This window comes from Alosa alosa, chromosome 4 (assembly GCF_017589495.1).
Source record: "Alosa alosa isolate M-15738 ecotype Scorff River chromosome 4, AALO_Geno_1.1, whole genome shotgun sequence".
Taxonomy (NCBI): domain Eukaryota; kingdom Metazoa; phylum Chordata; class Actinopteri; order Clupeiformes; family Clupeidae; genus Alosa; species Alosa alosa.
The window spans coordinates 7,478,747-7,506,743 of record NC_063192.1 but is presented as its reverse complement, the minus strand read 5'-3'; the positions used below and the strand labels follow the sequence as shown (position 1 = coordinate 7,506,743).

The following is a 27,997-nucleotide window of genomic DNA, read 5'->3' as shown; positions in this document are numbered from 1 at the left end:
TACCGGTTACATATGAGCTATTGGATACAGGCTTTGGTGAAGTAGGCGTTGGAGTTACGTTTGTTTTCAACTCGTTTTGGGGGGAGCATTCAGAAAGATCTAAGTATGGCAGAACACTGCACGAATGACCGACAACAAACATTCAACAAGCCTAAGGTGGGTCAAAGCGTTAACACTGAGAAATGAGGTAGCCTACGTTTCGGATTAGAGCATATGGCAATGATTGCACATGCAAAAGCGTTTTTTTTTTACTTTATTAATTTGTATTACTTATATAGTATGAGTTAAGACTCTGCACTGTAGGGTAATCTTACGTTTTTATTTATTTAGCTACAATAGCCTGTCATACTTCAGACTAAAACACGTTATTTTGTGGGGATTCCCAGAGAGCGCACGCTTATTCTGCGGTTTCCGTTTGTGTAAAACACTGATAGTATGCCTACGCCGAAGCAGCAATGGGCTCCGTGCAAAACTGTCACATAACGCCAACACAATGCCATGGTATTTAGTTGGCGTTATGGACGTGACAGTTTTGCTTGGAATTGCCCCAATGCCATTCAGGCTTTCAAGTTTTAAGTATCGAGACAATACAATTATAGCCTAATAGCCCATAGCCTAATGTACACCCATTATAGAAGTCCCTATGCAAAATGCCAAATTCCTTTTAAATAAATACATTTTGCCATCTGTAGAAGATGAAACGAGTGAATGAAGTCATTGTAAATCAGTGTTACTGTCAGAGGGAAGGGGACTGATATGGTAGGGTGGGTCAGAGAAGAAACTGTGGCTCATGGTGTAATGCTGATTCACAGCATCAGAAATGGCCTTTGGAGTCCAGCTTGAACGTGCACGCATACACACACACACACACACCCACACATAGACACACACACTCTCTCACACACACACACACACACACACACACACACACACACACACACACACACACACACACAGAGAGTAGAGTCATGCGCTGATATGTATCAATGAAGCTGATTGAAGGCGACAGCCTGTCAGTTGGGCAGCTCACTGAGGTAGAGAAAGTGTGGCCTTTTCTGTCATCAATGGGAATCTAAGGTCTGTCTTGTCCTGCCACTGTGATACAAGATGCAGATATAAAATAATAAGAATCATGAGGCTCACTCACTAATGAGTTATATACTTGGCGAACGCTTTTATCCAAAGCCACTCACAGTTATTACAAGGGCCATTCTCCCCAGAGGAACTCATTGTCTGCATTCTGCTGAATTCAAGTTCTAGATGCAAATTTGGGTGGGTCAGTGGTTAGGGCTTTGGTTAGGACTTCGGGCTTGTAACCGAAGGGTTGACGGTTCGATCCCCGACCAGTAGGAAAAATGTGGGCGGGAGAAGTGGTTGAACACTGCTCTCTCATGCCCACATCCACGTGCCCTTGAGCAAGACACCTAACCTCTCCTCGAGCACCACTGTAGCAGGCAGCTCACTGCTCCAGGTCAGTGTGTGCTTCACCTCACTGTAGTGTTAATTTTATCACCTATTTTTAATTTAGTCTTAGTCTTAGTCTTGTGACGAAATGTCCTTTTTAGTCTTTGTCATATTTAGTCATTCAAATATCATTTTTGTTAGTCAAGTTTTAGTCGACTAAAAGTCTCGTCATTTTAGTGTAGTTTTAGTCAAAAGAAAACTAAAGGTATCTTAGTCTTAGTCAGTTTTAGTCAATACATTTTAGTCTTTTTTTATAACAAATTATTTCTGATTACCATTTGAGTCAAATAGTGTTTCACACATCTCAATTTTCCAACAACATTGTGTGTCCACAGGGCTACTCGTCTGTTATAATTACTCATTCTGATTTTTTGTCAGTCAGTATGTTTACATGCACAGGTAAGTCAAGCTACAGTTATAGCTCGGCTGGGATTTGACCATAGACAGTAAAAGATTTGACTGGACCACTGTCATATTAAGTAGACCAGTGTTTCTCAAAGTGTGGTCCGGGGATCACTGGTGGTCTGCAAGCTATCCCAAGTGGTCCAGGCGAGCAGGCGTGGTAAAATATAATATAGATGAGTTGTTTGCAATATAACTTGTATGTAAATCCAAACAGTTCTGCAACACTGTCTATGTAAGATATGCCAATTTAAATCATACAGTATGAATCCTCTGACACAATAAGCAAAGTGCAAAGTCAATAAGCAAGGTGGTTCAGTGAGTATGCCTATTGTGTAGACTAATTATAGGCTACTGTTGAAGTAGGTCTAATCTTTTTTTTTTTTTTAGCTAGGGTTAGTTAAGTGGTCCTGAAACTGAAAAAAAAAAAGTTTGAGAAACACTGTTGTAGGCTAAACTATTAATGTTTTACTCCACCGCTAGATGGCTTATATGCTTCAAACACAACACATTCCCCAAACAGACTCTCCATCTTAGCCATAGCTAACCTGCTAGCTTAACTTTCCATATTAGCTTACTTTCTAGCAAACTTTGCATCATCAGTCTAACTAGATGAATAGTTGATATTACATGCTGAACATTTTCGTATGGACATTCTGGGGATGTTAATTTGTATGAGAGAAGCTTCAACTTCTGGGTATGTAGCATTGTGGCATAAAGCTTAGGTAGTTAGCTTGCTAACTCTGGCAGAAATCTCCAGTGTTCTTGTTCCATGTAGTTTCGCGGTTGCAGCCACAGGGTTGCAGCAGCAGCACGTAGACTAGCCTACAGGAAAGCTGTTGCGTATGAACTCATTCGGAATATTTTGAAAACATAACAGCTAGATATTCTGTCTTCTCATTTTGTAGACGAACATGAAGGGAGATTTTATCTTAGTTTTTATTTCATGCAAAACATTTTAGTCTCGTTTTTTTTCACAACAATAATGCATCTTAAGATAGTCTTAGTCAGTGTTTCAGGACATTACTGCCGCCTCGCCATCGCCTCGCCTCGCCATGAAAAAAAAAAAGGTCGTTGACGAACATATTTCCTCTTGTCTCTTCTGACGAAATTAACACTACCTCACTGTGTGTTCACTGTGTACTGTTTGTGTTTCACTAATTCACGGATTGGGATAAATGCAGAGACCAAATTTCCCTCACGGGATCAAAAGAGTTATACTTTCACCTTTAAGGTGACTCTGAAAGATCCATCAGTCAATAGAAAAAGCACTGAAAGGTTCTACCATAACTGTCTGATGAGTTGCATCAAGGTGGTAAAGTGATGGGTTTCTCCATGAGGAACGTCATTGGAACACAACTGCACTAAGCCTTTAACTTCTAAAGTTTTTCCTTCTAAAGAGCTTATGAAAAATCACTTGTCGGAAATAGTTGTTTGGGTAATGGTGAGCTGTTGCAGACAAACCATGAATTGAATAATGCATGGTTCTTCCATTAACTCTCCATTAGTGTTGACCGAAAGAGCACTCCAGAGACAAGTGCATGAGTAAACATGTCAGGCTGCTTACAAAGATGTGTTGTGGAAGGACAAAAGGTTTGACACAGAGAAGCTCTTAACTTTGTCTCCTCTATGTACACAAAGTAGAAATGTAGGCCCATTCTCAGATGGTGACCACATGTAGGCCTACTTATTTTCTCAGTGGTAACGGAATTAGACTCTTCCGTTGTCAGGACGAATTAAGAGCTTCAGGAGTGTCCACCAGCCTTATAGTCCTCTGTCAATTGACATCTGAACTCAAACTGATGCAATCTCATTAATGCAATGTGTCTTATGTGTGTACTGTGTACCCTGATATTGTCACACCAGAAAGACCTTACATGTTTTACTCAAATGAAAATGGCCCCTACTAGGATAAGAAAGTACCTATCCTAAAGTTTTCTATAACAAATGTGGGACTAGCGCCCTAGAGTCACACAGTATAATTATTCGCTCAGATCAGTCCAGATAAAGGTGTTCTCCCATTGGTTACTCTTCAGGCTCTGCAGTGGACTGCCCTCATAGTGATAGATAGATAGATAGATAGATAGATAGATACTTTATTGATCCCAAGGGAAAAAATCTCTGTGTGCTCTCATTGATTGTTAATGGTATGCCTTTATGGCCAGGGGAAGTCATACAACAGTCAATTATTACACAAGTTATAAAAATCTCTCTATACCAAAGGGCACATTTTTTTTTGCTGTATTGCGTCTCCCACTCACTTCCCTTATGTGTGCACACACCTATAAGTTGCATAACGTGAAAACACAGGATGCTTTATTTAAGCATGCACCTTCAACTTTGTGAATCAGCTCAGTTCAGTTAGTATAAGTATATATATACCGGTAAGTATATATACTCTTTAATCCCGTGAGGGAAATTTGGTCTCTGCATTTATCCCAATCCGTGAATTAGTGAAACATACTCAGCACACAGTGAACACACAGTGAGGTGAAGCACACACTAATTCCAGTGCAGTGAGCTGCCTACTACAACAGCGGCGCTCGGGGAGCAGTGAGGGGTTAGGTGCCTTGCTCAAGGGCACTTCAGCCGTTCCTACTGGTCGGGGTTCAAACCGGCAACCCTCCGGTTACAAGTCCGAAGCGCTAACCAGTAGGCCACTGTTGCCCCTAAAAAGTTGGTAGAGCAGAAACTTCTCTCATCTCATCTTCCTTTCATTTCTCAGCATGCAACATGGTGCGGTTTCTCCTTTCTCTCTGCCTGTTGAGCACTTGCTGTCCTTCTTGTTCTTCGACTGTGAGCTGAAAGCACTCCTTTCCTCCAGATTCTCGTCTCTGTTGCAGCATTGTCCCGAGAAGGTTCACGTCAAGCCCTCAGAGACTGCGTGCTACCTGAGAAGCAGCAGATGCCAGCGACTGCAAGAACTCTACAGTGATTTAGATGTAGAGGTTAGCACAGGCAGCAAGTCAACAGAGTGAATGAGTTAAGATTGCGATTCCTAGAGTTGTTATCCTTCCTAGAGTGATTTCTAGAACTGCCCTTTTGAGAGCTGTTCAAGTCTAGACAGGAATTGGAGTGGAATTGGCAGTGATTACATGCATATTTGCTGTGTGTGCTGTGTGTGTGCACACTAATGGACATTGGCTCTGTGGCGGCAATGGTAATGGGGAGATGGGGGGGAGCAGATGGATGACTGTGCTGGCGCCTGAGTTCCCGTTCCCTGGTGAAGGCAAACATCCTCCTCCTTCTCTCCTCTGATTACACCTCTGCCCGAGGGCCCTGTTTGGCAGAGGCAGTGTTTCCAGTGGGGTTGTTGTTGTTGTTGTTGTTGTTGTTGTTGTTGTTGTTGTTGTTGTTGTTGCTGTTGCATGTGCTGGTGTGCTTTGTGTGAACAAGAACATGCGACCCCGAGGGTGTCTTTCTCCAGAGGCTCTGACAGCTGCTGCCCCCCTATTTGCAGGGCTTCCGGCGTCACTATTGTCAGAGGCTGTGTGGCCTTCACCCACCATAATTAGAGGCACAACCCTCCCTGGTCCTTGACCTGCTGCTGGAGGATAGGAATGCAAAGGTGATGGGTTTAGCTGGATAGAGCCGTGTAGCACAACAATCTTGATATGCCAGAGTGAGGAGAAAGAATGGAAGGAGTGTGTGTGAATCGTAGTGTGAAGGAGTGTGTGTGAATCCTGCTCTTATAGAATCAAGGAGGAGGAGGAGAAGTCAGCTAGTGTGAACCCTGCCCTTACAGAGTCAAGGAGGAGGAGAATCAGGATGAGATTGCAGGTGCACCAAAGAATGCAACTAATGCATTCTAAGAAACTATTCCAAAGTTCTATTTAATATATACATACACATACATACTGTACATACAAACACACATCCTCTCTGTTCAGTTGCAGAGAATGTGAAGCAATTACAGAGTTTCAGTGAGGCAAAACAAACTTCTTGAAGCCCTTTGAGCTTATAGGTCAAAACCCTGGGTGCATGTGGTTGGACAAGAAGCCATTAGTTCCAGCATTCTCTGGCCCGAGATGAGGAGAAAAGCAATGCAGTAATGCAGTGGACACAGATGGTTTAGGGTATCAGCTGCTAGTGTTACTCAGCACTGTCATCAAACACGTACCCACCCATGAATGCGCACACACACACACACACACACACACACACACACACATATACACACACACACACTCACACAGACACACATACGCATATGTGAGTGTGTGTATTTCAAGATAGCTACTGTTCAAACTTCAACTGAAATGGCACCCCGTGACCTATTAGGAGTATGGCCATAGAGTTTATAACGTGACCTGTTAGGAGTATGGCCATAGAGTTTATAACGTGACTTGTCTGCACTCTAGCCACACTCTAGTATGTGATCTCCCTGTGTGTAATAAAATGTAATAAGCCTATTTGACATTTAATGCATGTGTTTTTTTTTAGGTGGAACTCCATGTACACTTGGATGGCGCCATCCGTTTAGAGACCATTCTGGATGTGGCCAAGTGAGTACTCAGTCAGTGGACATGACCTGTGACCCCTCACACCTCGACCTCTACATCCCTCAGGACTCTCGCACTTTCCTCTGCCATTAACACAACCATCAGGAAAAGCACCATGGGCAACTAGCATGTTATTTGAGTAAAGTTTAAATGGTCTTCAGTGTCAGAAAATGGCAGGATATCCTGTAAGAACATCCTGAATATGATTGAGTGTATTCTCCATTTAAATTAGCATGTGACACCACTGTGTGTGTGTGTGTTTTTCCACAGGCAACGGGGCATCTCGTTACCGGTGGATACGGTTCAAGCCCTGAAAGCCCTCTGCACTGTGTCCAGGCCGGCCACCCTGACAGAATTCCTCGGCAAGTTCGATGAATACATGCACGTCATCGCGTAAGTACACACACACACACACACACACACACACACACACACACACACACAGACACACACACACACACACACACACACACACACACACACACACACACACACACACACACACACACTCAGCAACATTCAGTATGCTGTACACATCCCATCACATGCATCAGACTCAAACAGTCTGTGTGCTCCCCTTCCTGGCTCACACACAGTCCTACACACACACACACACACACACACACACACACACACACACACACACACACACACACACACACACACACACACACACACACACACACTTTGATAGAACAACGGAGCAAGTGAAGTGGAGAAGAATGTGCAGCCTCAGCTGCACCACATGGCCAGTTGCATAATCTCCATCCCTAGGGGGCAGGTGTCTGTATTCAGCTCATGCCTGGGGGAAACGGCAGCCTTCTGCTCAGGTGTCACTGCGGCAACGGCTTTAGAGGGCATTTTGGTCAGATGACCCCCTTTATTCGCGTTAGCCTACTACACATTACAGGGGACATGACCACTTAGCCGGTCTGTTAGTCTGTCCTCGTTCAGCTTTTGGTCTATTTTGTACCAGCATGTGTAACTGGAGTATTTTAGATGCTCCTGTTGCGTGATATCTGACAAGCCACCCCGGGGTAATGGGACACTTAGTTATCAGTTCATTTTCGCGGGGCATAGCCCCACGTCACACCTACACCATAACTAAAAAGCACAACTCATGTGGGGAAATTCAGGGAAACAACATTAACCCTGCTACACATGCAAAGACACAGACTTCTCTATACTGAAAGCTTAGAAGGGGCGTGGGTCATATGATCAGCATGGAAGCTGCTGGGCTGTGCGCTAGAAACCACTCCGCTTTTGCTTCCTCTTCGGGCGTTCCATCAGTCGGCAGCACTTCACTGGAAGCTTTGTTTCTTTGAATTCATGTAAAGGTCATTTTAATCTGAGGCCTCTTTATTAGCATGGCTGTTTAGAAAGTGTCCCACAAAGCAGGCATTTAGTAGCCTAGAAATGTACACGCACCCAAGCGTGTAAACCTAAATGTAATTTGCTGCCAGGGTAGTCTCTCCGTTGGCTTGCGAGCTGGAAATATTAAACTTCGATCAGGCCAATCACATCATGTATAGAGTCGTTAGGCGGGCTTAACATAATGATGGAAGAGTTGCGACGGTTCGACGTGAATTCCCTGCTACTTGAAAACAAAGAAGATGGATGCTGCTGCTGGCGAACAGTGTGACACAAGTTAAGCTTTGTTTAAGTTGGCAAAAGTTTGAACAAGCCAACTAGATCCGCCGTTGGGAAAACGCATGGGACTCATGAGTTGCAGCGCTATCCTATTGCGTGCAGAGGGAATTTGAAAGACAACCGTTTATCCCGCCCCTCTGACTGAGCACTGCGAATGGTGAGTCCCCAGACCCTACATCTTGATGTGGGTCTGGCTCGTCAGGCTAGGTATTTAGAAGAGTACTACATATTACAGTATACAGTATACTTCTCTCCTCTTTTTCTCATGTCCAGAGTGGACAGCAACATCTCTGGTCAGACCAAGTAGATTAAGGTGCCCTTTCAGTCCGCTTTCAAGGAAATTATTTCATAATTAGCCCACAGTTAGCCCGGCGCCATGCAAAGGATTGCTTGATGACGTGGTCAGACAGGGGTCAGTGTGTAGTGTTACTCTGTGCCACTCTGAGAGAGTGAAAACACTACCATAACTGGACCTCTGGCCAACTGACACGCACTGTACCCGTTCGCTCACCCAGTCAGATCACAGCTTGCACGCACACACACACGCACGCTCACACACGCACCCGCACACACACACATTTTAACTACTTTATTTATGTCCACAATTCATAATAAATGTACATAAGGACATACACACACACACACACACACACACACACACACACACACACACACACACACACACATACACATCCTGACAGAAAGCCAAGCACACACTCCTGTGATAGCAGAAGCTCCATGTCTCCTCTGTCATCCTCCCCATTACAGTTGAGCCTCATTTCTCAGCGACCCTGCCCAATCAAATGCCAGCCCTGCTGCCTGTCTCAAGGGTGTCAGCAGTAATGTCGTAAACATTCCTCCACCCTAAGTTAGTCTCCGGGCGGATTTCTTAATGTTACCGTAAAGCTACTGTGCTTTATAAGCTACCCACATTACATGCTAAACAACTGCCATATAAAGGCAATTTTCTTTATTACACAATATATTTAATTGGGTGTACAGTAGCTTGTTGTTGTGATGAATGTGGGCAGATGAGTCTCTATAGTAAAGCACTTATTGACACAGACACAAATGGCGCAAACCTCATCCCAGAATGACATACTTGTTTTTCTGCGGAGAATGTTGTTGGTCTAAAGAGGAATGTGTGATGTCATGTGTGTGTGTCCACAGAGGGGACCGCAAGGCCATTAAGCGGATTGCCCATGAGTTTGTGGAGACCAAAGCCAAAGAGGGCGTGGCCTACGTGGAGGTGAGATACAGCCCTCACTTACTGGCCAACAGTGGAGTGGAGCCCATCCCCTGGAAACAGACAGAGTAAGGACCCTTTGCCCTGTGTGTGTGTGTGTGTGTGTTTGTTTGTGTGTGTGTGTGTGTTTGTGTGTGTGTGTGTTTCTGATATTGATATCTAATAAATGGTACATACTATGAAATGAACTGTATCTGATAGAATGTGTTGATCTACATGTGTGAGTTGTGTGCGTTGTGTGCTGGTCTGTACGTGTGTATATTTCTGCTTATGAGAGTGAGTGAGAAAGACAGAACAGAGCAGTTTTGTTCTTGCCTTCTTGACTCAGGCACCGGTAAACTGAGCTGAACAGTTTGCAATTCAGCACCCTTGACAACATGAAAGATTGATCTCACACAGTTGAATTTCAGCCAGTAACCACACACTTTGGAGATACCTCCCATGTGGGGTATCGGAGTGTGCTGTAGGTCTGTTTAGTGCTTTAGCATTACTGTAGCTTAAGAAAACTTTAATGTCCTCTTGAGGCAATTTGTGTTACAACACAGACACATTAAGACACAACTGTACACACACACACACACACACACACACACACACACACACACACACACACACACACACACACACAAACATGTGAGCTGAGGTGTTTGCTGAGGCCTTGATGAGTTCTAGAGTTTCACTGCGAGTTGCTTTGCAGAGAACATCCAAGGCAGCATCTCACTTCTGCTTTTAGCTCACATGCAGTCAGCAGTCAGCATTTCCTGTGGCCATAGCTTCTCTCCGAGGGCACCTGAAGCAGCATGTTTAGCTTCCCTAAGAAGCATAATGGTGCTGTTTACTGCCAGAGCTGTCAGATTCATCTTCAGACAATGATTGTTGAATAGATCTGCCACATCATGTTCCTGATCTTCTTTGGTGTCATGTACTGAAACTAATCTACTCTTTCTCTCTCTCTCTCTCTCTCTCTCTCTCTCTCTCTCTCTCTCTCTCTCTCTCTCTCTCTCACTCTCTCTTTCTCTCAGAGGAGACATCACGCCAGATGAAGTGGTGAGGCTGGTCAATGAGGGTTTGAGCAAAGGAGAGAAAGACTTCAAAATCAAAGCCAGGTCCATTCTGTGCTGCATGCGCCACATGCCAAGTAATGCACTCCCCCTCAACTCTCCCTCTCTCTCTCTCCCCTCTCCTCCCCTCTCTCTCTCTGTCCTTCTCTCTCTCTCTCCCTCTGTGTGACCCTCAGCCGGTTCTCAGTGTTATCACAGAAAGCGGTTTTGTAGTCACAAAGCCCGCTTGTTCAGGAGGGAAAAAAACACGGGAAACACATTTGAAGGCCAAGCAAACAGTCTGCTGCTTTGCCTGTCTGTGTGTGTAAGTGTCTGCATGCTTTACATCTTACTGGCCCTAGTGTCCACCCCCAAAGCACACTGTGGTAGTAGGATTTCCATAGTGGCAAATAGGCTAAATATATATATTCTCTGTTTTGTTCTGTGGTATTTGCAATCCAACATGTTGGTCAACTACTGTCAGCAGTTATTGCTGTTATTGTTTGGTCAACATCTGTTTTTCACTATGATCTGTAAATAGACATGGATGGTCATGATCGTTTTGGAAGTATTCCTTCATCCTCCCATTCAGTGATTTATGGGGAAAATCATTTTCCTCTTAAGAAACCCCCTACGCCTTCTTTTCATGCTCCATGAAATTCTGCAGTTGAAATACGACTTCAGTATTGGCGATCGAACCAAACATATGGCTCCGGTTAAAAAACAAGGCTGAGTGCTGGCAGGGATGAATCAGGGGGGATCCAGGGTCACTTCAGTGAGCAATGCACATTTGCTGATGGTGAAGCAGACTGTTTGCAAAGGGCTTAAACTGTTTAGGAGACAATGTCAAGAGACTGTGTTGCCCAGTGTGATCTATTTCATCATTGGAGAGTGAAACTAAACTGACCGTCACACACTAACAGCAGAGTGTGTGTGTGTGTGTGTGTGTGTGTTTGTGTGTGTGTGTGTGTGTGTCCTTCAGAGTCCGTCCTTACACACACACCCTCAGCTCAGCTTGTTTATCAACCATGTTCCTTGTGTGAGCTCACGTGTGTTTGGGCGAGTCGACACACAAACATGAACAAGCATTAAATAGCAGGCGGAGACTGTGTAATGAGAACTGATGCACTGCGCTGTGTGTCGTGTGACATGATGGTGGCCAATGTAATGTGATCTGATGGCTGAATGAGCCGTCTTGCTGAGTAGATAATGGTTCTCTCTCTGTGGACATGGAGGAAAGACAGGAAGGGCTAATGGTGGGAGTGATGTGTGTCTCTCCACTGCATCTCCAGTCTTCCCCTCAGTCACCACTCTCTCCCCAGTCCCACCTGGACACTCCACAGTCTGGATGCTATCACAGTTTAACTGACATACCTTTACTATTGTACTATTACTACGTACCATTATTCTGACATACCTATCTATCTTCTGTGTGTGTATGTGTATGTGTATGTGTATGTGTATGTGTATGTGTATGTGTATGTATGTGTATGTGTGTACTTGTACACTCATGTGCAGGCTGGTCCATGGACGTTGTGGAGCTGTGTAAGAAGTACCGTAATGATGGAGTGGTGGCCATCGACCTGGCAGGAGACGAGTCCCTGAACTGTGAAGCGTACCCCGGCCACCAGAGGGCCTACGAGGTGAGTCAGGGCCCACACTCACACTCTCCCCTGCTCCATATGCACAAGCAGAACCTCATCGTTCAGTAACGTTTCAGCCAATTAGCCTTGACATGGCTTGACTTGGCATGTAGTAACATTATTTCCCCATCATAGACCCCCATTTAAGTCTTAGTACTCAGTTCCAATGGCCACAATGCTTTGTATTACGAGAGAGTAATGACCCAAAATGCAAAGAAAAATACTCAAAGAACAGGACAATAATAATAACAACACACACACACACACACATACACACATATCTGAGGCACTAATGTGATTATCTGTGAGTGGACAAAAATAACCACCTCCACTAGAAGCATGATGTGTGTGAGCGTGTCCCAACCAAAATGCATCTCTACAGACACATTACACAACTAGCTATAGTGGTGCCTGCAGCACGAGTAGAGAGTAAAGTTCAGATGTGCAAAGATCATGGCACGAGTGAGTGAGCTAACAGCCACGTCCTTTTGGCTAACAGAACTTTTCTACATCTGTCCGCACTGCCAGCGATAACAATACGATACTTGTAAAAACTACAGTTCTACATATTATGTCTCATAAGATCGACAATGTCCACACAATAATTGCAATACAATATCAGTATGCAAAATATCATTGGGCATCATTTTCAGAGTGATTGTGTGTACAATAGAAACACTGATAGCAATTAAAATACATGGTATGTTGAAGGCTTCACATTTAAATATGAATGATTTCCGAGAGGCTTTCCTTATCATAGGATATTGGGATTGCCCAATATTGTTAGTGTTAAGTGTTGTCGATGGGCAGGCAGTGTAGATGACCGATGTAGCAATGATGTTGAAATCCATGTGAAATAAAGGTGAAGATAAACTCCCGCGGCCAGAGATATGCAGTGGACGCGACTGTGATGGTGATGAAGTGGTGAGAGAGTGGCCAGATCTTGACTCATTTCTTCGAAGTTTGTGTTGGCCTCTGCTCCCTTCTTGCTGTCTTTTCCCAAACATGGCAAAAGGCTCTAGAGTGGGAGCACAAAGGCGGCTCTCTCGAAGGAAAACATCTGGACTGGCGGAGCTTATCTCGGACTGCAGGGAGCCACGCACATCATAACATGTGTTTGTCTCATAAAGGGGAGAGAGTGGAGGAGGCATGCGCATGCTGTGAGGCCAGCAGCGTGACAGGACTGTCCGCTTCAGATCTGGGAGTGCGCTGGGGGGGGGGGGGTTGGTACCTGAAGGTATGAAGAGAAGGAAGCAGGAATAGGCCCTCACATCACATGCACCACTCCACCCTTATACACACAGTCTGCACACACACACACACTACATGATCATGTTTCAGACCAGCATTTCTGGTGTGCTCACGTGCTTAATTCAATTGTCTATGCAGGCCTAAAACGGTTGAATCAATAGGGTCACCTCTCCACCCTACACACACACAACAGGAAAGTATTTCGCATGCACACACTCTCAGACACAATACACACAGGATGTCCATGCTGATCCGAGATACAAAGGACACAGCTACAAAGGTCCTGGAAGATACACTGAGCTGAAAGCCATATGCCAGACTCTGATGGAGGACACATGTGTGAGGGACAGAAGTGTGTGTGTCTGTGTGTGCTGGTGATTTGTGACATGATGATTGGAGATTGTGTTGGTATGAACATGTTTTATGTTTGCTACGGTTGGCAGGAAGCAGTCAAATGTGGAATCCACAGAACAGTGCATGCGGGTGAAGTAGGCCCTCCCTCTGTTGTGAAGGAGGTGAGTTTTCTTTAAGACACACACATATGCATGCACACACACACACACACACACAAATATACAACCTCTCATGTGTAGTAGATTATACTAATAAGCAGAGGTGGGACCAAGTCACTGTTTGGCAAGTCACAAGTAAGTCCCAAGTCTTAGCACTCAAGTCCAAGTCAAGTCCCAAGTAAATACAGAGAAGGGCAAGTCGAGTCCAAGTCCAAGTCTCATCAAAGCCAAGTCGAGTCCAAGTTCAAGTCCCAATCTTTTTCAAGTCCTGAACAAGTCATCAGGTACTCTTCACTTAATAATGGCATTATTAGACTATCGATCATAATTTTAACACTTCCATCTAATCCACAGATTTTTTTTTTTATAAATACAGATTAAAATATGTTCAATGTTTCTGTCTTGAAATCTTTTACTTATATATGCATGCAAGACAACAATATACACATGTGCATACCTGAGTAATCTGTACAAAACGGATAGCTACATGACAAATAAAAATATTGTTTTTCCAAATTTCGGAGCCCACTGTAAGGATGAGTAATAATTTGACTGATGGCATTTCACCGCGCTTAGGCCACAGATTTGCCTGCAAACAATTTATTAGGCTGTCTGCCAGTGGCTTTTACTCATAAGGGAAGCCAAGGTCAACACTTTTATATTATTTAAAAGATAATAATGACACAGTAATTTTGTTTTAAAGTATTCATTTCTTAAGAAATACTACACATGTGATGCTGTTTATCTCATTTGTAAATGGTGCACTGTCACTTTAAGCCCATTGTGTGCCACTGTCCACACATTCTCATAATGATCTTTTTACCAGCTCCATTCCTATGGCTAGTCCACAAACTCAAACATTGTTTGTACCACATGAATAGCACAATATTAACAATGATAAGCATTATATTAAGTTGGCACAAACAGCTTTCATTCCTTTGGAAATAGATGCATGTATGACATGATGCTTGCTTGACATTTTCTGTTTGCAATTAATGTGAATTATGAGCCTGGTAGCCAGTAGCCACCTAGCTAGCTGAGTGGAATGCGTTTCAATCGGCATATCAATGTGCTTCATGTAAACAAATTATTGAATAGGCCTACTTCAAGACTCACCATTTCCATTAAACAAAGGCAAAGACAACTCTTCATATTCTTGTCCACTTTCCAAATCACAGTGAGTGCAGCCTATGTCATAGTGACCTGGATCTCATAGTTTATAACAGTAGTGAGAACCGGATAAATCCATAATTTCCCCTTATCTCAGATTTGTTGCCTTCATGGTTTCCTTTTTATCGTTTCTTTTATTTATAAAGAAAATATCAATTATCATCAACAATGACAAGCCAGCTGGAACCTGCCACTCGTTTTTCTCTCCCTCTCGCGTGCTTAGATGGGGTTCTCAATTAAATGGAGTAGGCTAGCATAAGTTCAAGTTGGATCTTAATGGAGAGGACTCGAAAAGTATCATCTTTATGTAACATGCTGTTGGTGCATTTTGACATTGTAAACGTTCTCTAACAAGAGTGCAAATCAGTTTACAACAATCAGTTGACATTGTAAACGTTCTCTAACAAGAGTGCAATGCAGTAAAGCTACTAGTTATTAGCTAAATGTTGGTCGTTTCTCTGTCTCTTGGTGCCCTACACACAGTGCGTAACGCATGTGGGGGTAGCGGCAGCACTGAACTGTGCTCTGGACTGACCGCTTGTCTCCGCTATTTATTTATTTTTTAGTCGCGGAGGGAAAGCATCTCTGGGGTGACTGGTCCACGATCAGGAAATTTAGTTTTTGACTCGAGACATGTCAAGTCGTCACAAGTCAAAGAGGCAAAGTCCAAGTCGAGTCGCAAGTCATGCCGAATTTTATCAAGTCAAGTCTGAAGTCAATAAAATCATGACTCGAGTCTGACTCGAGTCCAAGTCATGTGACTCGAGTCCACATGTCTGCTAATAAGTACGGGAACAATGTATACATGACGAAGCATGTGTTGTAGAATTTCATGTTTTGTCAAATGTATTCACTCTCCAATGTTTTACTCTAGATAATGCTTTAGCTAAAAATAGCTTATCCTTTTAGTTTTGACCCAAAGCTCAGGAGCATAACTGATCATCTGACCAATGCAAGGGACTAATTACTCAAATTAACAGGCTGATTTCTGAGGTCAAACAGCATACATATAATAATATTTGCTGGTCATTGGATGCAGGCGGTGGACGTTCTGAAGGCTGAGAGGATTGGGCATGGCTATCACACTGTAGAGGACCAGACTCTCTACCGCCGCCTGCTGGACGACAACATGCACTTTGAGGTGATAAGAAAAGCAGACGCATGACAGATTTGCCACAACGTTGATCCGAATCAGTGTCCACTTGGGATAATGTGTTCCACCAAAGATTCAAGAGCTGATCTCCTGTTTGATTTCTGTTTCCAAACTCATATGAATCCCTATGTGACATTTATTTCATTCTTTTACGTGACATCTCCATTATCAATTAAACTGCCACTTTATGGTGACTAGGTTACTGGGTGTACTTATGTCCAGATGTAACAGACAGTCTTACATCAGTGTACTGTAATTATACAAGCCGGGGCAGTAAAACCTGCTACACCTTTGCATGGCACAAAGTTCAGGGATAGCCTGTGGCTGACACCACATCTTCTGCTGTATGCCCTTCCTTTCAGAAGTTAAGTCATAGCAACTCATATCAACTTTTACTGCAGTTTTTATTATTCTGCATTCATTTATGGTACAGACATTTTCAAATCTCAAAATGTTCAAACTGTATTTAGACTAGAATTGTGCATCTACACTGATGCTAAGGATAAGATGTTGTTTGACACAAAGTTGATGAGCTAGTGGAACTACTGTATGTAATGCACACACAAAGAAGAAGAATTTGCATAGAATGTTTGCATTTAAACTGTCAATGTGCCAAACGTTATATTACCTCTGTTCAATCTAATGTGTATAATAAAGTCTGTAGTGCCCCTTAGTGGACAAATGAACTACTACTTGTAAGTTTAGATTGTAAGAGAAATCTGTTTTTAAATTAAGAATAGAGAGTTAAGTGTATGTGCATGATTCATGAACTGTGTGTGTGTGTGTGTTTACAGGTGTGCCCGATTTCCAGCAAACTTACAGGGGCTTGTGACCCAGATTTCACCAAACATCCCCTCGTCAGGTAAACCATATGATGGTCTGTGTTTGTTTTTGTGCGTGTGTGTGTGAAGTATTTCCAGGCTGGGTATGTGTGTTTTTGTGTTTATAAGATGTGTGTGTGTGTGTGCACATCCTGCAGGTTTAAGAAGGACAAAGCCAAATATTCCCTGAACACTGATGATCCACTCATATTTGACTCCACATTGGACAAAGACTATGAGACTGTGAAGAAGTACATGGGCTTCACTGAGGACGATTTCAAGACAATGGTTTGAATTCTCTCTTTCCCCCTTTTCCTCTCTCTCTCTCTCTCTCTGCACACACACACACGTGTTAGAGCACACACTGACTAAACACAGTTCAACCAAACATGCACTCAGAGACACACACACACACACACACACTCTCTCTCTCTCTCTCTCTCTTCTATGGTCTTTGCAAGGACTACATGTGTTTGTTTCTTCCTCTGGGCAGAACATCAATGCAGCCCACGCCAGCTTCCTTCCTGAGAAGGAGAAGAAGGACCTGCTGAATCTCCTGTATGAAGCCTACAACATGGTGGAAAGCACAGGCCTGTAGAAAGCCCCCACAGGAGGAAGAGAGGGAGGGAGGGAAGGAGAGGGAAAGAGAGGGAGGAGGACAGAGGGAGAAAGCAGCGACCTCTTTACAGGAATGATGAAGCGGAACGGGCCGGTTCTCTTTCAGTCTGCCCCCCGTGTTCTCCTGTTGAAGAACTGCTTTGTCACACATGCAGTATTTAAACCTCATCAGTACACAGCATCACAGAACATGTGGTTCTGTAAGCCAATCAAGGGTAGAGCAAACTGGTGCTGCCAGTCTCATGTCATCAGTCTCAGGGAAAGGTGTCTCCTATAACCACTTGTACTACACTATAAAACACACACACACACACACGCACACTAACCATGTCCTTATGGATGCTTGTTTAAAAGAATGTAACCATCTTGAAGACCAACTTTTTTACAATTAGCATTTGTATGTCATTAAATCACACCCGCATCCAGCCTTACACTCATAAGTTGTCCATACTCATTCCACACTCCTGTTCTCACTCTCTTTCTCACACACACACTCCAGTTTCCATACACACATTGCACTGTGCTTGATGTCCATCATAGTGTTTCAGATGAAGCTCTCCACCAAAGGTTCCCTCCTGTCAGAGAAAGATCTGCACCTGCACCTGGGCTCTAACCACTTTTTTTAATTTTGTGATTTTTCTATTTTGTTTTATACTACTAATGGAATATGCGATGTGTTCAGAAGATTGGAAGACTGGTTTGGTTTTAATGGTCTCGGCCCAAGTGGTGTTCAAGCACTTAAATATGTTTGAAAAATGGCACCATGTCATTGAGCTTTGAGTCCCTGGAGACTAGAAGTGTTTGTGCTTCCTTTAGAGACCGAGTGGGAAAGAGTGCCATCAAATATCTATCTTGACATACCAAATATTAGGTCAGTGTTTCTTTCTTTTTGACACTGTTATGAGGGCCATCATATCAAATATATACAAAATATCAGGATGAATGCACAGCCTTATTTAATGGGTGACATTTTCATAAAACTATTTAGATCAGAATGCACTGAATAAGAACTTGAATTCTGACAAACATCTGTCCTTGGGAACTTTCTTATAAACCGTGGCACCAGTTGATACTTTCTGAACACAGCTCAATCATGCAAAACTTTACCATTTGTGTTCTGTAAAATGGCTGTACTGAGAAGAATCATGAATACAGACACAATGCTCCAGTATGTCAAGTCTCAGCGTGCTTTATGAGTCTCATAATAACCACTGCAAAACATTGCTATAAAACACAGTATTGTCACTGTAGTAGGGAGCTTATGAAAGGAGGAGAGAGGGTGTGTGTGTGTGTGCGCTGTCTCAACGTCACTTCAATTTCAAAGCTTGCTGGAACCATAACACAATATTGATGAAGCAGTCTGCCTGAGTTTCCACACTCCCAAGAGAGTGGCCATCCTCCACAAACCACAGCAGCCTGGCCAAAGACAAAGAACACACACACATTAATGTACTTCTTAGTTCAAGAAATGTGTGTGTGTGTGTCTCTCTGTGTGTGTGTATATGTGTTAAGAGTCTGTGTGTGACATTAACAGTGACAGAGAAAGCAGACCTGACAGGGGAGTGCCTGCTTTTCAGTGCTCTGTAGAGCTCCAGGCCCTGGTGGGGGGACACTCTCCTGTCTTTAGCTCCCAACATCAGCAACACAGGCGCACGGATCTGCTCAAACACACAACAGTCACACATAGTTAAGGAGATTTGTGGAGCTAGCAGTACAGCTGTTGATTACTAAATGTCTTGTAAAGGTTGCCGGCTTACAGAGTACAAGTGTCAGTCAGACCGAAACAATAGACTGTACTCAACTGTATTATGTGGCTGTGTGTGTGTGTGTGTGTGTGTGTGTGTGTGTGTGTATGGGTGTATATACCTGTTCTGCATGTATGATGGGTGATCTCTCCAGCATGAGGCTCAGGGCCTCTGAAGTGGGCAGCTGCCCAAATGAGTACTTCAGTCCTATAGAGGAGTATCGCCTATACACACACACACACACACACGCACACACACACACAAGCAAATAAATAAATACTGAGAAGGGTAAAACATGATCATGCACATCATATAATATATTACAGAGTACTACATATGTCTATAGGTACCAGTAAACATGTATAAAAGTGTGATTTGTGTGTGTGTGTGTGTGTGTTTATCTCTGTCTGCACTCACCAGTCCACTATATCACTAGTGCCAACAAGTGTGGCAGCGTTGATAACAGGATTGCGGGCTGCACACGCTTTGTAGAAGTCTGGGTACTGACCGACAAGATGACAGGCCAGAAAGCCACCATGTGACCCGCCCATCACCACAACTCGCTGGGGGTCAAGGGTCACATCATCCTGCAGTGCATACAGAACGGCCCTCTGAAAAACAGGAAGTCAGAGGAGGAAACAACAATAGTTATCTAGTCAGACCTCTGACAGCTTTGCATGCTTGTGTAGGTGTATGTGTATGAATAAGGTGTTTAATACAACACCTGTACATCCTTGACATCCTGGCAACCAATGTTCCCAGTCAGAGAGAGGATGCTATCTTGCCCAAAGCCAGTAGAGCCACGGTAGTTCACTATCCTCCCACAAACATACAGGTATTTAGACACAGGAACCAGATACAAGGATACCATATAAGTTGCATGCAAGAACCATAGTTGGGACTGTTTACTAGCACGTGGGATTCAGTAAGTAGGCAACAGCTGCAATTTGAAGGTTGGGCTGCAACTAATTATTATTTTTATAGTCTTTTATTCTGTCAATTATTTTCTTGATTAATCAATTAGTTGTTTGATCAATAAAACGTTAGAAAATTGTAAAACAAAAATGTTAATCAGTGTTTCCCAAAGCCCAAGATTATGTCCTCAACAATATTCTGACAAAAGTTGAAGAAGCTGCAATCAGAAAGTTTTGAGGTATTTTCTTTTAAAATTGACACAATCTGATTGACCAGAATACCGATTAATATAATAGTTGACAACTAATCGATTGATTGATTAATTGTTTAAGCCCTATTTGAGAGAAAGACTCCTCTAAGCTGTGCTAGCGTCTTACCCATGAGCACAGCGTAGCCCAGACTGGCCAAAGCTGCGACGCTGGGGATCCACTCTGCACAGAACTGAGAGTGTGGACCGCCTGAGGAAACACACACACGTTACTACTCATAAACAAACAGATACAGATTTACTCCACATTTACGCCACTCTCTCTCTCTCACACACACCGACACACACACAGGCTGTGACTGAATGGTCTTGAGAGAGAGAGAAAAGAAAAGGCTGTGTGGGCTGTGTTTGTTTGGCTTGAGTTAGGTTATGTGAAGTGAGAAGAGACCCTGAGGAATGATGGCAGATGCCAGAGAGTGAGTTCAGGAAAGGTGATGTGTGAAGAAATATCATCCATAAAGGGATCAGAGAAGACGAAAGCAAATGGTACAGCAAGGTTCAACTCAATCAAATGGGAGACATGCTAGGGTGTGAAGTAGGACTTTACCATGAATGAAGACCACCAAAGGTAGCTTCGAGCGGTCACGAACGACCCTCTTCACCAGCAACACCCCAATCCACAGACCCGCTGGAAAGAGGGGTGTAGACAAGGAGTGTGAGCTGGGCACGGCAGAATTGAGTATTTCTTTATGTAGTTGTCTAAACTCAACAAAACTATAAACGCAACACGATTTTCGATGACTTTCAATGACTAAGGGCGTTTTCACCCCTGAAAGGACCAACGTTTGTGTTTAGTTACATTGAATACATTTGATCCGATTAGTTAATGGTTTCACATTGCAATTTTTCTAGCACTAAAGTAAGACCTTTTCTAAGGACACGAAAGATTTATTTCACACAAATTTTGTTATCTGTAGTGAAGTAAGCACTTCACCTTCACATTTACTTCAAAGGTGACAGTTGCATGTTCCTCTAAACGTGGCATTCAGCACACTTTAAACTGCCCTTTTATTGTGACCAGTTCTGTGCAGTAACCATGTTTTTTTTTTGTTATTCTCTGGGGTGTGACGCTCAGCCTCTATGGGACTCACAGAACTGGACGTTCTCCTCCTGGGGAGCAGGACTCAACTCAGGCGCCCTCCACTCCAGCTCACAGTTCAACGAGGGGTCATTCAGGGTCACCCAGGAGATCCCAGCCTCTCCACCTGCAGGAGGCAGGAAACCCACCCTCTGCACACACATACACACACACACACACACACACACACACACACAGGACACACACACACACACACACACACGTGTGAAAATGATTATTCCCCTGGAAAGACTCTATTTATCTATTAATTAGTGTTTTAATAATGTGAAATCTGTCCTCCTTGCGTTCGGCTGGAGAGTCATACCAGGCGTGGGGGACAGTTGGGGGCCGAACAGCTGACCACCAGCAGGTCATTATGAACCAGCAGCAGCTTCCAACAGCCAAACTCAGAGGCTGAGAGACACACACACACACACACACACACACACACACACACACACACAGTGTGATGTACTGTTTCCAAGACGGCAGTTTCACTTGATCTACACAAACTTTCTAAGTGGCATTGATAGCATTGCATGCAGACATGTGCCTACATTTCTACGTCAGAAACTTGTGTAAAAGTTAACACTTACTGTCTGAGAGCCGAGTCACTCTTTTGCTTATTATATCCAACACAAAAAGATCCTGGCAGGAGACAAAGCCTATGTTAAATGGGACTGCATGCAAGGCATTCTCATGTGTGTGTGTGCGTGTGTGTGTGTGTGTATGTGCATCCACCTTGTAGTTTCCACGAGCGCTGCTGAAGATGATCCTTTGACTGTCTGCGGACCAACAACGTGATGGCAAAGCCTCATAAATTCCTGCAAATTCTCCTGTACCATTCAAACAAACACAAAACAGACACACACACAAGTAGATAGCATTAGGGCAATTCCACGCAAAACTGTCACATCCATAACGGCAACTAACTACCATGGCATTGCGCGGAATTGCCCATTGCAAGCCCGATAGTTACACTGTTTGATGTTAATTACAGCCCGTAGCTGTCAATCTCTGACATTGTACCAGTGTAATACAGGATAAAGGGGCATTAACATCAACAACGATAACTATAACCATAACGATAAAAGCGTCCACACTGACCAACGATAAGAAGTCTCTCCTTGTGTTAATAAATGTGATGGCTAAATATAATGGGTTCTGATTAGCTGTTAGCTTTTTATCGTTCTAAAAATCGGTCTGAAAGTGATCCCTAACGATATTGTTCTTCATGTCGTTATACAGTAGTTTATGTGTGAACGTCGTCATTCATATTAACGAGAACAATGTTTTTTTTATAGTTCTTGGTGTGAATGGCCCTTTAGAGTGGCTTACAGTTACATATACACAGAATTGTCTACCTGGCTTTGGCCTTTTCACAACATCCAGCAGCACAGAGGTCTTCTTGGTCTGCCAGTCATACTGGTAAACATATAAACACCATTCAGCTTCCAAAAGTGGATAAGGGTATGTGATATGACACACGCATAACTGTGTGTCTCTGTCTGTGAGTGTCTGCTTATGACTCTGTGTATGTTTGTGCCTGTGTGCGCGTGTGTGTGTGTGTGTGTGTGTGTGTGTGTATGTGTGTGTGTATGTGGTGCACGTATGTGTGTGCGCGTCGTATGATGTGTGTGTGGTGTGTGTAACTCCTGAAGACCCAGCTCTTCAGACCCAGTTCTTCAGTGAGTACCTCCTCTTCTAGCATTACCAACAACTGCGGGCAGCCGTGGCCTACTCGTTAGCGCTTGGAAATTGAGGTTGCCGGTTCGAACCCCGACCAGTAGGAACGGCTGAAGTGCCCTTGAGCAAGGCACCTAACCCCTCACTGCTCCCCGAGCGCCGCTGTAGCAGGCAGCTCACTGCGTCGGGATTAGTGTGTGCTTCACCTCACTGTGTGTTCACTGTGTGCTGAGTGTGTTTCACTAATTCACAGATTGGGATAAATGCAGAAACCAAATTTCCCTCACGGGATCAAACGAGTATATATACTTACTTACTTATATAACTGAACATGCTTAATCTAGCACTTACCACTAGACTATCTCCCTTCTAGAACTGTCACTCAATTCTATGCAAGTAGTTCACTCAATTCTATGCAAGTAGTACTTAATGCTGCACTAACATGTCCTTGTTGCACTGTACATTGATTGTTTCCCTGTTTTGTAAGTCGCTTTGGATAAAAGCATCAGCTAAACTAATAATAAATGTAAATGTAAAAAGTGTGTGTGTGTGTGTGTGTGTGTGTGAGTGTGTACCTGCTGGAGGCTGAGGCACTGGTGGTGAGGTCCAAACACTTCCCCCTTCAGGTACACCAGCCAGCGTCCATCAGGACTAAGGCGAGGACACGACACACTCTGACCAGTGATTGACCAGTCTGTCAAGTTCTCTGAGACCGACCAAAGAGTAGATTTAGGAACAGCCTCTACATAACACACACACACACACACACACACACACACACACACACAAGCAATCTACACAACATCTCTAATGTATAGCACACACACACACACACACACACAAATAGAGCTAGTCATTTCTTCACTCACCAAGATGGCCCTGCAAATCTAGGTGATACAAACCGGACCTGTTGAGACAGACACACAGCTAAGCAGGAAGCAGTCAGCCAGCCAGTCAATCGGCCAGTCAGCCAACCAACAGGGGGCACCTGTCTGGCAGATCAAAGCCTTTCACCCATCTCCCACCACACTCACCTGCGATTGGAGCAGAACTTCAAGCCTAGTCTGAAAGGATCCTCAAACCACCCAACATAGATCACGCCTTCTCCATCTGGAGTCCAAAGAGCCTACACACCCCAGGAAAAGAAATACACACAAAATCTGTCACACCTGTCAAATGACAAAGGGCCTAAATATGGGTTTATCTGTAAAAACACCCATCTGTATGACCCTCCTGGATGAACAGTAAGAGGTACAAGCTTTTTTTTGGAGCAGTCAGCTGGGTTTTGACTGCTCCCTGGGCCCTGTCCTCTGCCCCCTGGGCCTGGTAGACCCATGCACTAATCTATGTGTGAGTGTACCTGGGCAGGGCTTGTGTGCAGTGGGACGTTCTTGAGGACGGTCACATCACCTTTGTCCAGGTCAGCTACACACAACACAGACGAGCTCCGACCAGTGAGGCCCTCTCCCCAGTCCTCCACATACACATTCTTATCCTAGGATACATAAAACACACACACACACACACACAACAAAAAACACAAATACACACACACACACAAAACATAAACACATACAGTCACAGACACACACACAGACGCACAAAAAAAAAAAACACACACATACGTACACATTTCTTTTTACTTGTTATTGTTGTTGGTGAATGAATGATTTATAGCTATTGTTATATCATGATGAAACAGTGTGATTCAGGACTAACATCAAACGCCTCTCCAGGAGATGCCCGGGCCGATGAAGAGAAAGCAGGCGGAGGTGATGAAGGCGGCTCTGCCTCTGCCTTGGCTGGCCTCTTCTTCTCAGCAACATAGAGCAGCCGGCGCTCACTTGCCGTCCAGGCCAGACACGCATAAGGGCAGCTATACACACACACACACACACACACAAAACCCAATGGGTGCTAACTCCCTGGTGTGTCGTAAGTCTGGGTGTGTCGTATGTAGCAAAGGTGAGGAAAGTGGACTTAGAGGTTAGGCCTACTTACCATCCTCATACACAGCCCCATGCACATTCAGAGCCGTGAGATCCAGGCTCGTCTGCAGACCACTGCTGGACCATACCTGCAGATCGGTGACAGTCTCAAGTTACCAGCCATCTCCAATCAATCACAAGCACTGCATCCTCATTCAGCTAAGAGGCTCATGAGGCAATGCCTGGATTATTCTCTACAGCTCCCTAGTCACAGTACAGTGGCTGACATTCCTTTTGAACAACATGCCGCAACTCTCTGCAGTTTAGCTAAGTAAGACACTGGTAGATGGCACAGAACTGACAATCTACAACATAAGATGTATAGGCTCTATGTTCTATAATGTTCTAGGCTCTATACTGCTGACAAAGGCATAGTTAAAATGATCTAACATGCTCACCTCCAGATACTGGCGTCCTGATGCCTGACTGATAACCGCCTGATAAGTTCCTGAAGGCGAGTAGCTGTTAAGTAACCTGTTGAAACAGAAGTGGTTTTAAAAGGCTGAAGGCCTCTACCCAACTCGCACAGAAATGTAACTGAAAGGAAGAGAGGGGGATGGGGTCTTAGGGGCAGGGGTGCTGTGGAACTGAACATACATGATAAGTATCTATACTCTTTTGATCCCGTGAGGGGACGTTTGGTCTGCATTTATCCCAATCCGTGAATTAGTGAAACACACTCAGCACACAGTGAACACACAGTGAGGTGAAGTACACACTAATCCCGGCGCAGTGAGCTGCCTGCAACAACAGCGGCACTCGTGGAGCAGTGAGGGGTTAGGTGCCTTGCTCAAGGGCACTTCAGCTGTTCTTACTGGTCGGGGTTTGAACCGGCAACCCTCCGGTTACAAGTCCGAAGCGCTAACCAGTAGGCCACGGCTGAGCAGGCTGCCCCCTGATGTAAGGAAGAAGAAGACCAGTAGGACACACTTTTTTAACCTTATTAATGTTCATAATTAACCATGTCTGTTATTTTATATTGATTTTCATGGTATGAGTGAGTGTAGGCTTACAGTATATGAACATATTTCACATATTTGGTAGGCGTCTGACAGTGTGTTTCATGGACTGAGGAAGGCTGTTCGGTGTGCATATAAACAGTGAATTTCGCCTCTGGTGCATACGAGCCTTACTCTCTGTTGGTGTGTGTGCAGGGCGATGGTGGAAGGCATTGCAGCACACTCTTGCGGTCGCACTGTAGAGTCCAGCTCTGAGAGAAGGATAGACGGGTTGCCCTGGTGTGTTCCACCTGACTCCACACTAAGGAGACAGGGCAGAAAAAGATCTCAAAAACAGGAGTGGAGGCAGGACCCGTAGGCTACGTAAGGTAATGCATACACAAAAGCAGTGACTGCATGTGCGTCTGTTCACCGTTTAGCCTCACCCGTGGAAATTGAGATATAACGGGTCCCGTTGGAAGTGTCTGTCTCATGGTTGACAGCTGCCGACAAGGGAGTGGGAAAGCTGTTGTTGATCCTGAACACCGCTGTGATAGCCTCGCGCTCTACCTGTGCAAGGATAGGACCCAATGAGTAGACCACGCGCGCCACACAGTGAACGAAACGGAAGGAAATTATTGTCGGAGCAATGCCCAGTTGATGGTTTCAGCATTATGGTTTCTTTGACATATTAACAGATTAAACGATATGACCGATCCGAGCAGATGCAACCAAACTGTAGCCTAGTGAGCTATGGGGACTAACAAATCAAAGAATGAGCTTTTGTTGAATAATTACGGCGGGCATGTTCCGCGGGTACCATTGTTACCAAAGTGCACTCCCCACGTACATGCATTAACGAGAACAATTCTGGCTTACTTCTGCGAAGCTGTGCATTGTAGTTTCCTGATTGAGAAAGAAAGAAATCAGAGTTGTGCAGAAATTAAAGTCACCATGGACTCCATCCTCCTTACTGGACGATACCAAGACCGTAAAAATGCAGGGGTGTCCTGTCCACTAAGTTTAAACGACCGTTTCACAGCGAATTTGCTACTGGCAAAATGTTTAGACTAGGTGTGAGGAATGTCCAATTAGCACATCCTCAAGACCTTCACTTAACTGGAAAATTATTTGGAGCTTTGAAATGCAGGCTGTCCGATAGTATTTTAATCTAGTAGGCCTTAGCTCCACGGACACAACTTTATACCAATACTGCCTTTGCGCAAGTGTGTTCATGAGATCAGCTCGGAAAACAACTGCAGGAAATGCATAAATGACTTTACCAAAGATGGTTGATCATATGGTTGAGCAAGAAGGAAAATGTCTCGGGCGAGTGTTTCTAGTATTAATTTAGTGATAAATTACCTTGCCTATTTATAATGAGTGAAATTCGTCTGTTGTGTTGTTGCAAGGGAGACCGTCGTGGTTGGAGAATATGATAGTGACGTCAAGAAGGATACCTCGGGGCACAAAACTTCCGCACGGGTCTCCGACCAAAAAAATCGACCCGACTTCGCGTACCAGTCATGTTTCCTCTATTGGAGGTCCGAATATCAGATGTGGCTTGAAGGCGGCATTTGACTCCTTCTTTCTTTTCCTGTTTTAACTACTGCCAGTGTCTGGTGATCTTCGTCGCATCGCGCTTAAGCACTAGGCATACGGCGCATCGCAGCATGAGACATCTAACAATTGTATGCAATTGTATTCTGACTACTTGAAATCTGACTTGAAAGTTTTTCACATGATGAAACTAGGGTGCGGAAAGACTTTGGCCAAAGATCCTTGATTACTAGATCATTGATTGGAACATTTAATTTTCAAAAATGGCTTGATGGTGTTGATAAAAATAAAGTGTTGATTAAAATAAAGTCCTCTGCAATGTATGTGATAAAAAAAAACTTCCCAAA

General features: G+C 44.0%; 2 protein-coding genes across 2 annotated transcripts; one reads left to right on the top strand and one right to left on the bottom strand.

The window, feature by feature from the left end:
- The first annotated feature begins 12 nt into the window (after nt 1-12).
- On the top strand, nt 13-18,643 carry ada (adenosine deaminase). Its single transcript, XM_048241354.1, has 11 exons — nt 13-156; nt 6,310-6,371; nt 6,639-6,761; nt 9,189-9,332; nt 10,287-10,402; nt 11,823-11,947; nt 13,642-13,713; nt 15,920-16,021; nt 16,828-16,895; nt 17,013-17,142; nt 17,348-18,643. Exons 1-11 carry the CDS (start codon nt 106-108, stop codon nt 17,450-17,452), a joined length of 1,098 nt encoding a protein of 365 aa, XP_048097311.1. The 5' UTR covers nt 13-105; the 3' UTR covers nt 17,453-18,643.
- zgc:136971 (S9 family peptidase) lies at nt 18,637-27,092 on the bottom strand. The gene is made up of 22 exons (XM_048241355.1): nt 26,970-27,092; nt 26,537-26,660; nt 26,286-26,412; nt 25,551-25,626; nt 25,162-25,241; nt 24,884-25,040; nt 24,525-24,659; nt 24,199-24,290; nt 24,034-24,071; nt 23,740-23,870; nt 22,843-22,903; nt 22,220-22,314; nt 22,075-22,126; nt 21,804-21,892; nt 21,492-21,630; nt 20,948-21,028; nt 20,510-20,590; nt 19,942-20,030; nt 19,635-19,828; nt 19,339-19,441; nt 19,024-19,130; nt 18,637-18,888 (listed from the first exon to the last, which is right to left on the bottom strand). Exons 1-22 carry the CDS (start codon nt 26,985-26,987, stop codon nt 18,780-18,782), a joined length of 2,178 nt encoding a protein of 725 aa, XP_048097312.1. The 5' UTR covers nt 26,988-27,092; the 3' UTR covers nt 18,637-18,779.
- Between the last annotated feature and the right edge of the window lie 905 nt (nt 27,093-27,997).

Bases quoted from the DNA above. Each gene is read 5' to 3' on its own strand.
- ada (XM_048241354.1), top strand. From the start codon at position 106: ATGGCAGAACACTGCACGAATGACCGACAACAAACATTCAACAAGCCT. The intron at 6,762-9,188 runs GTAAGTACACAC...GTGTGTCCACAG, and splicing joins GAATACATGCACGTCATCGC to AGGGGACCGCAAGGCCATTA. The intron at 10,403-11,822 runs GTAATGCACTCC...ACTCATGTGCAG, and splicing joins CTGCATGCGCCACATGCCAA to GCTGGTCCATGGACGTTGTG.
- zgc:136971 (XM_048241355.1), bottom strand. The intron at 19,131-19,338 runs GTATATACACCC...GTGTTTGAGCAG, and splicing joins CCATCATACATGCAGAACAG to ATCCGTGCGCCTGTGTTGCT. The intron at 18,889-19,023 runs GTCTGCTTTCTC...GTCTTTGGCCAG, and splicing joins AGCAGGCACTCCCCTGTCAG to GCTGCTGTGGTTTGTGGAGG.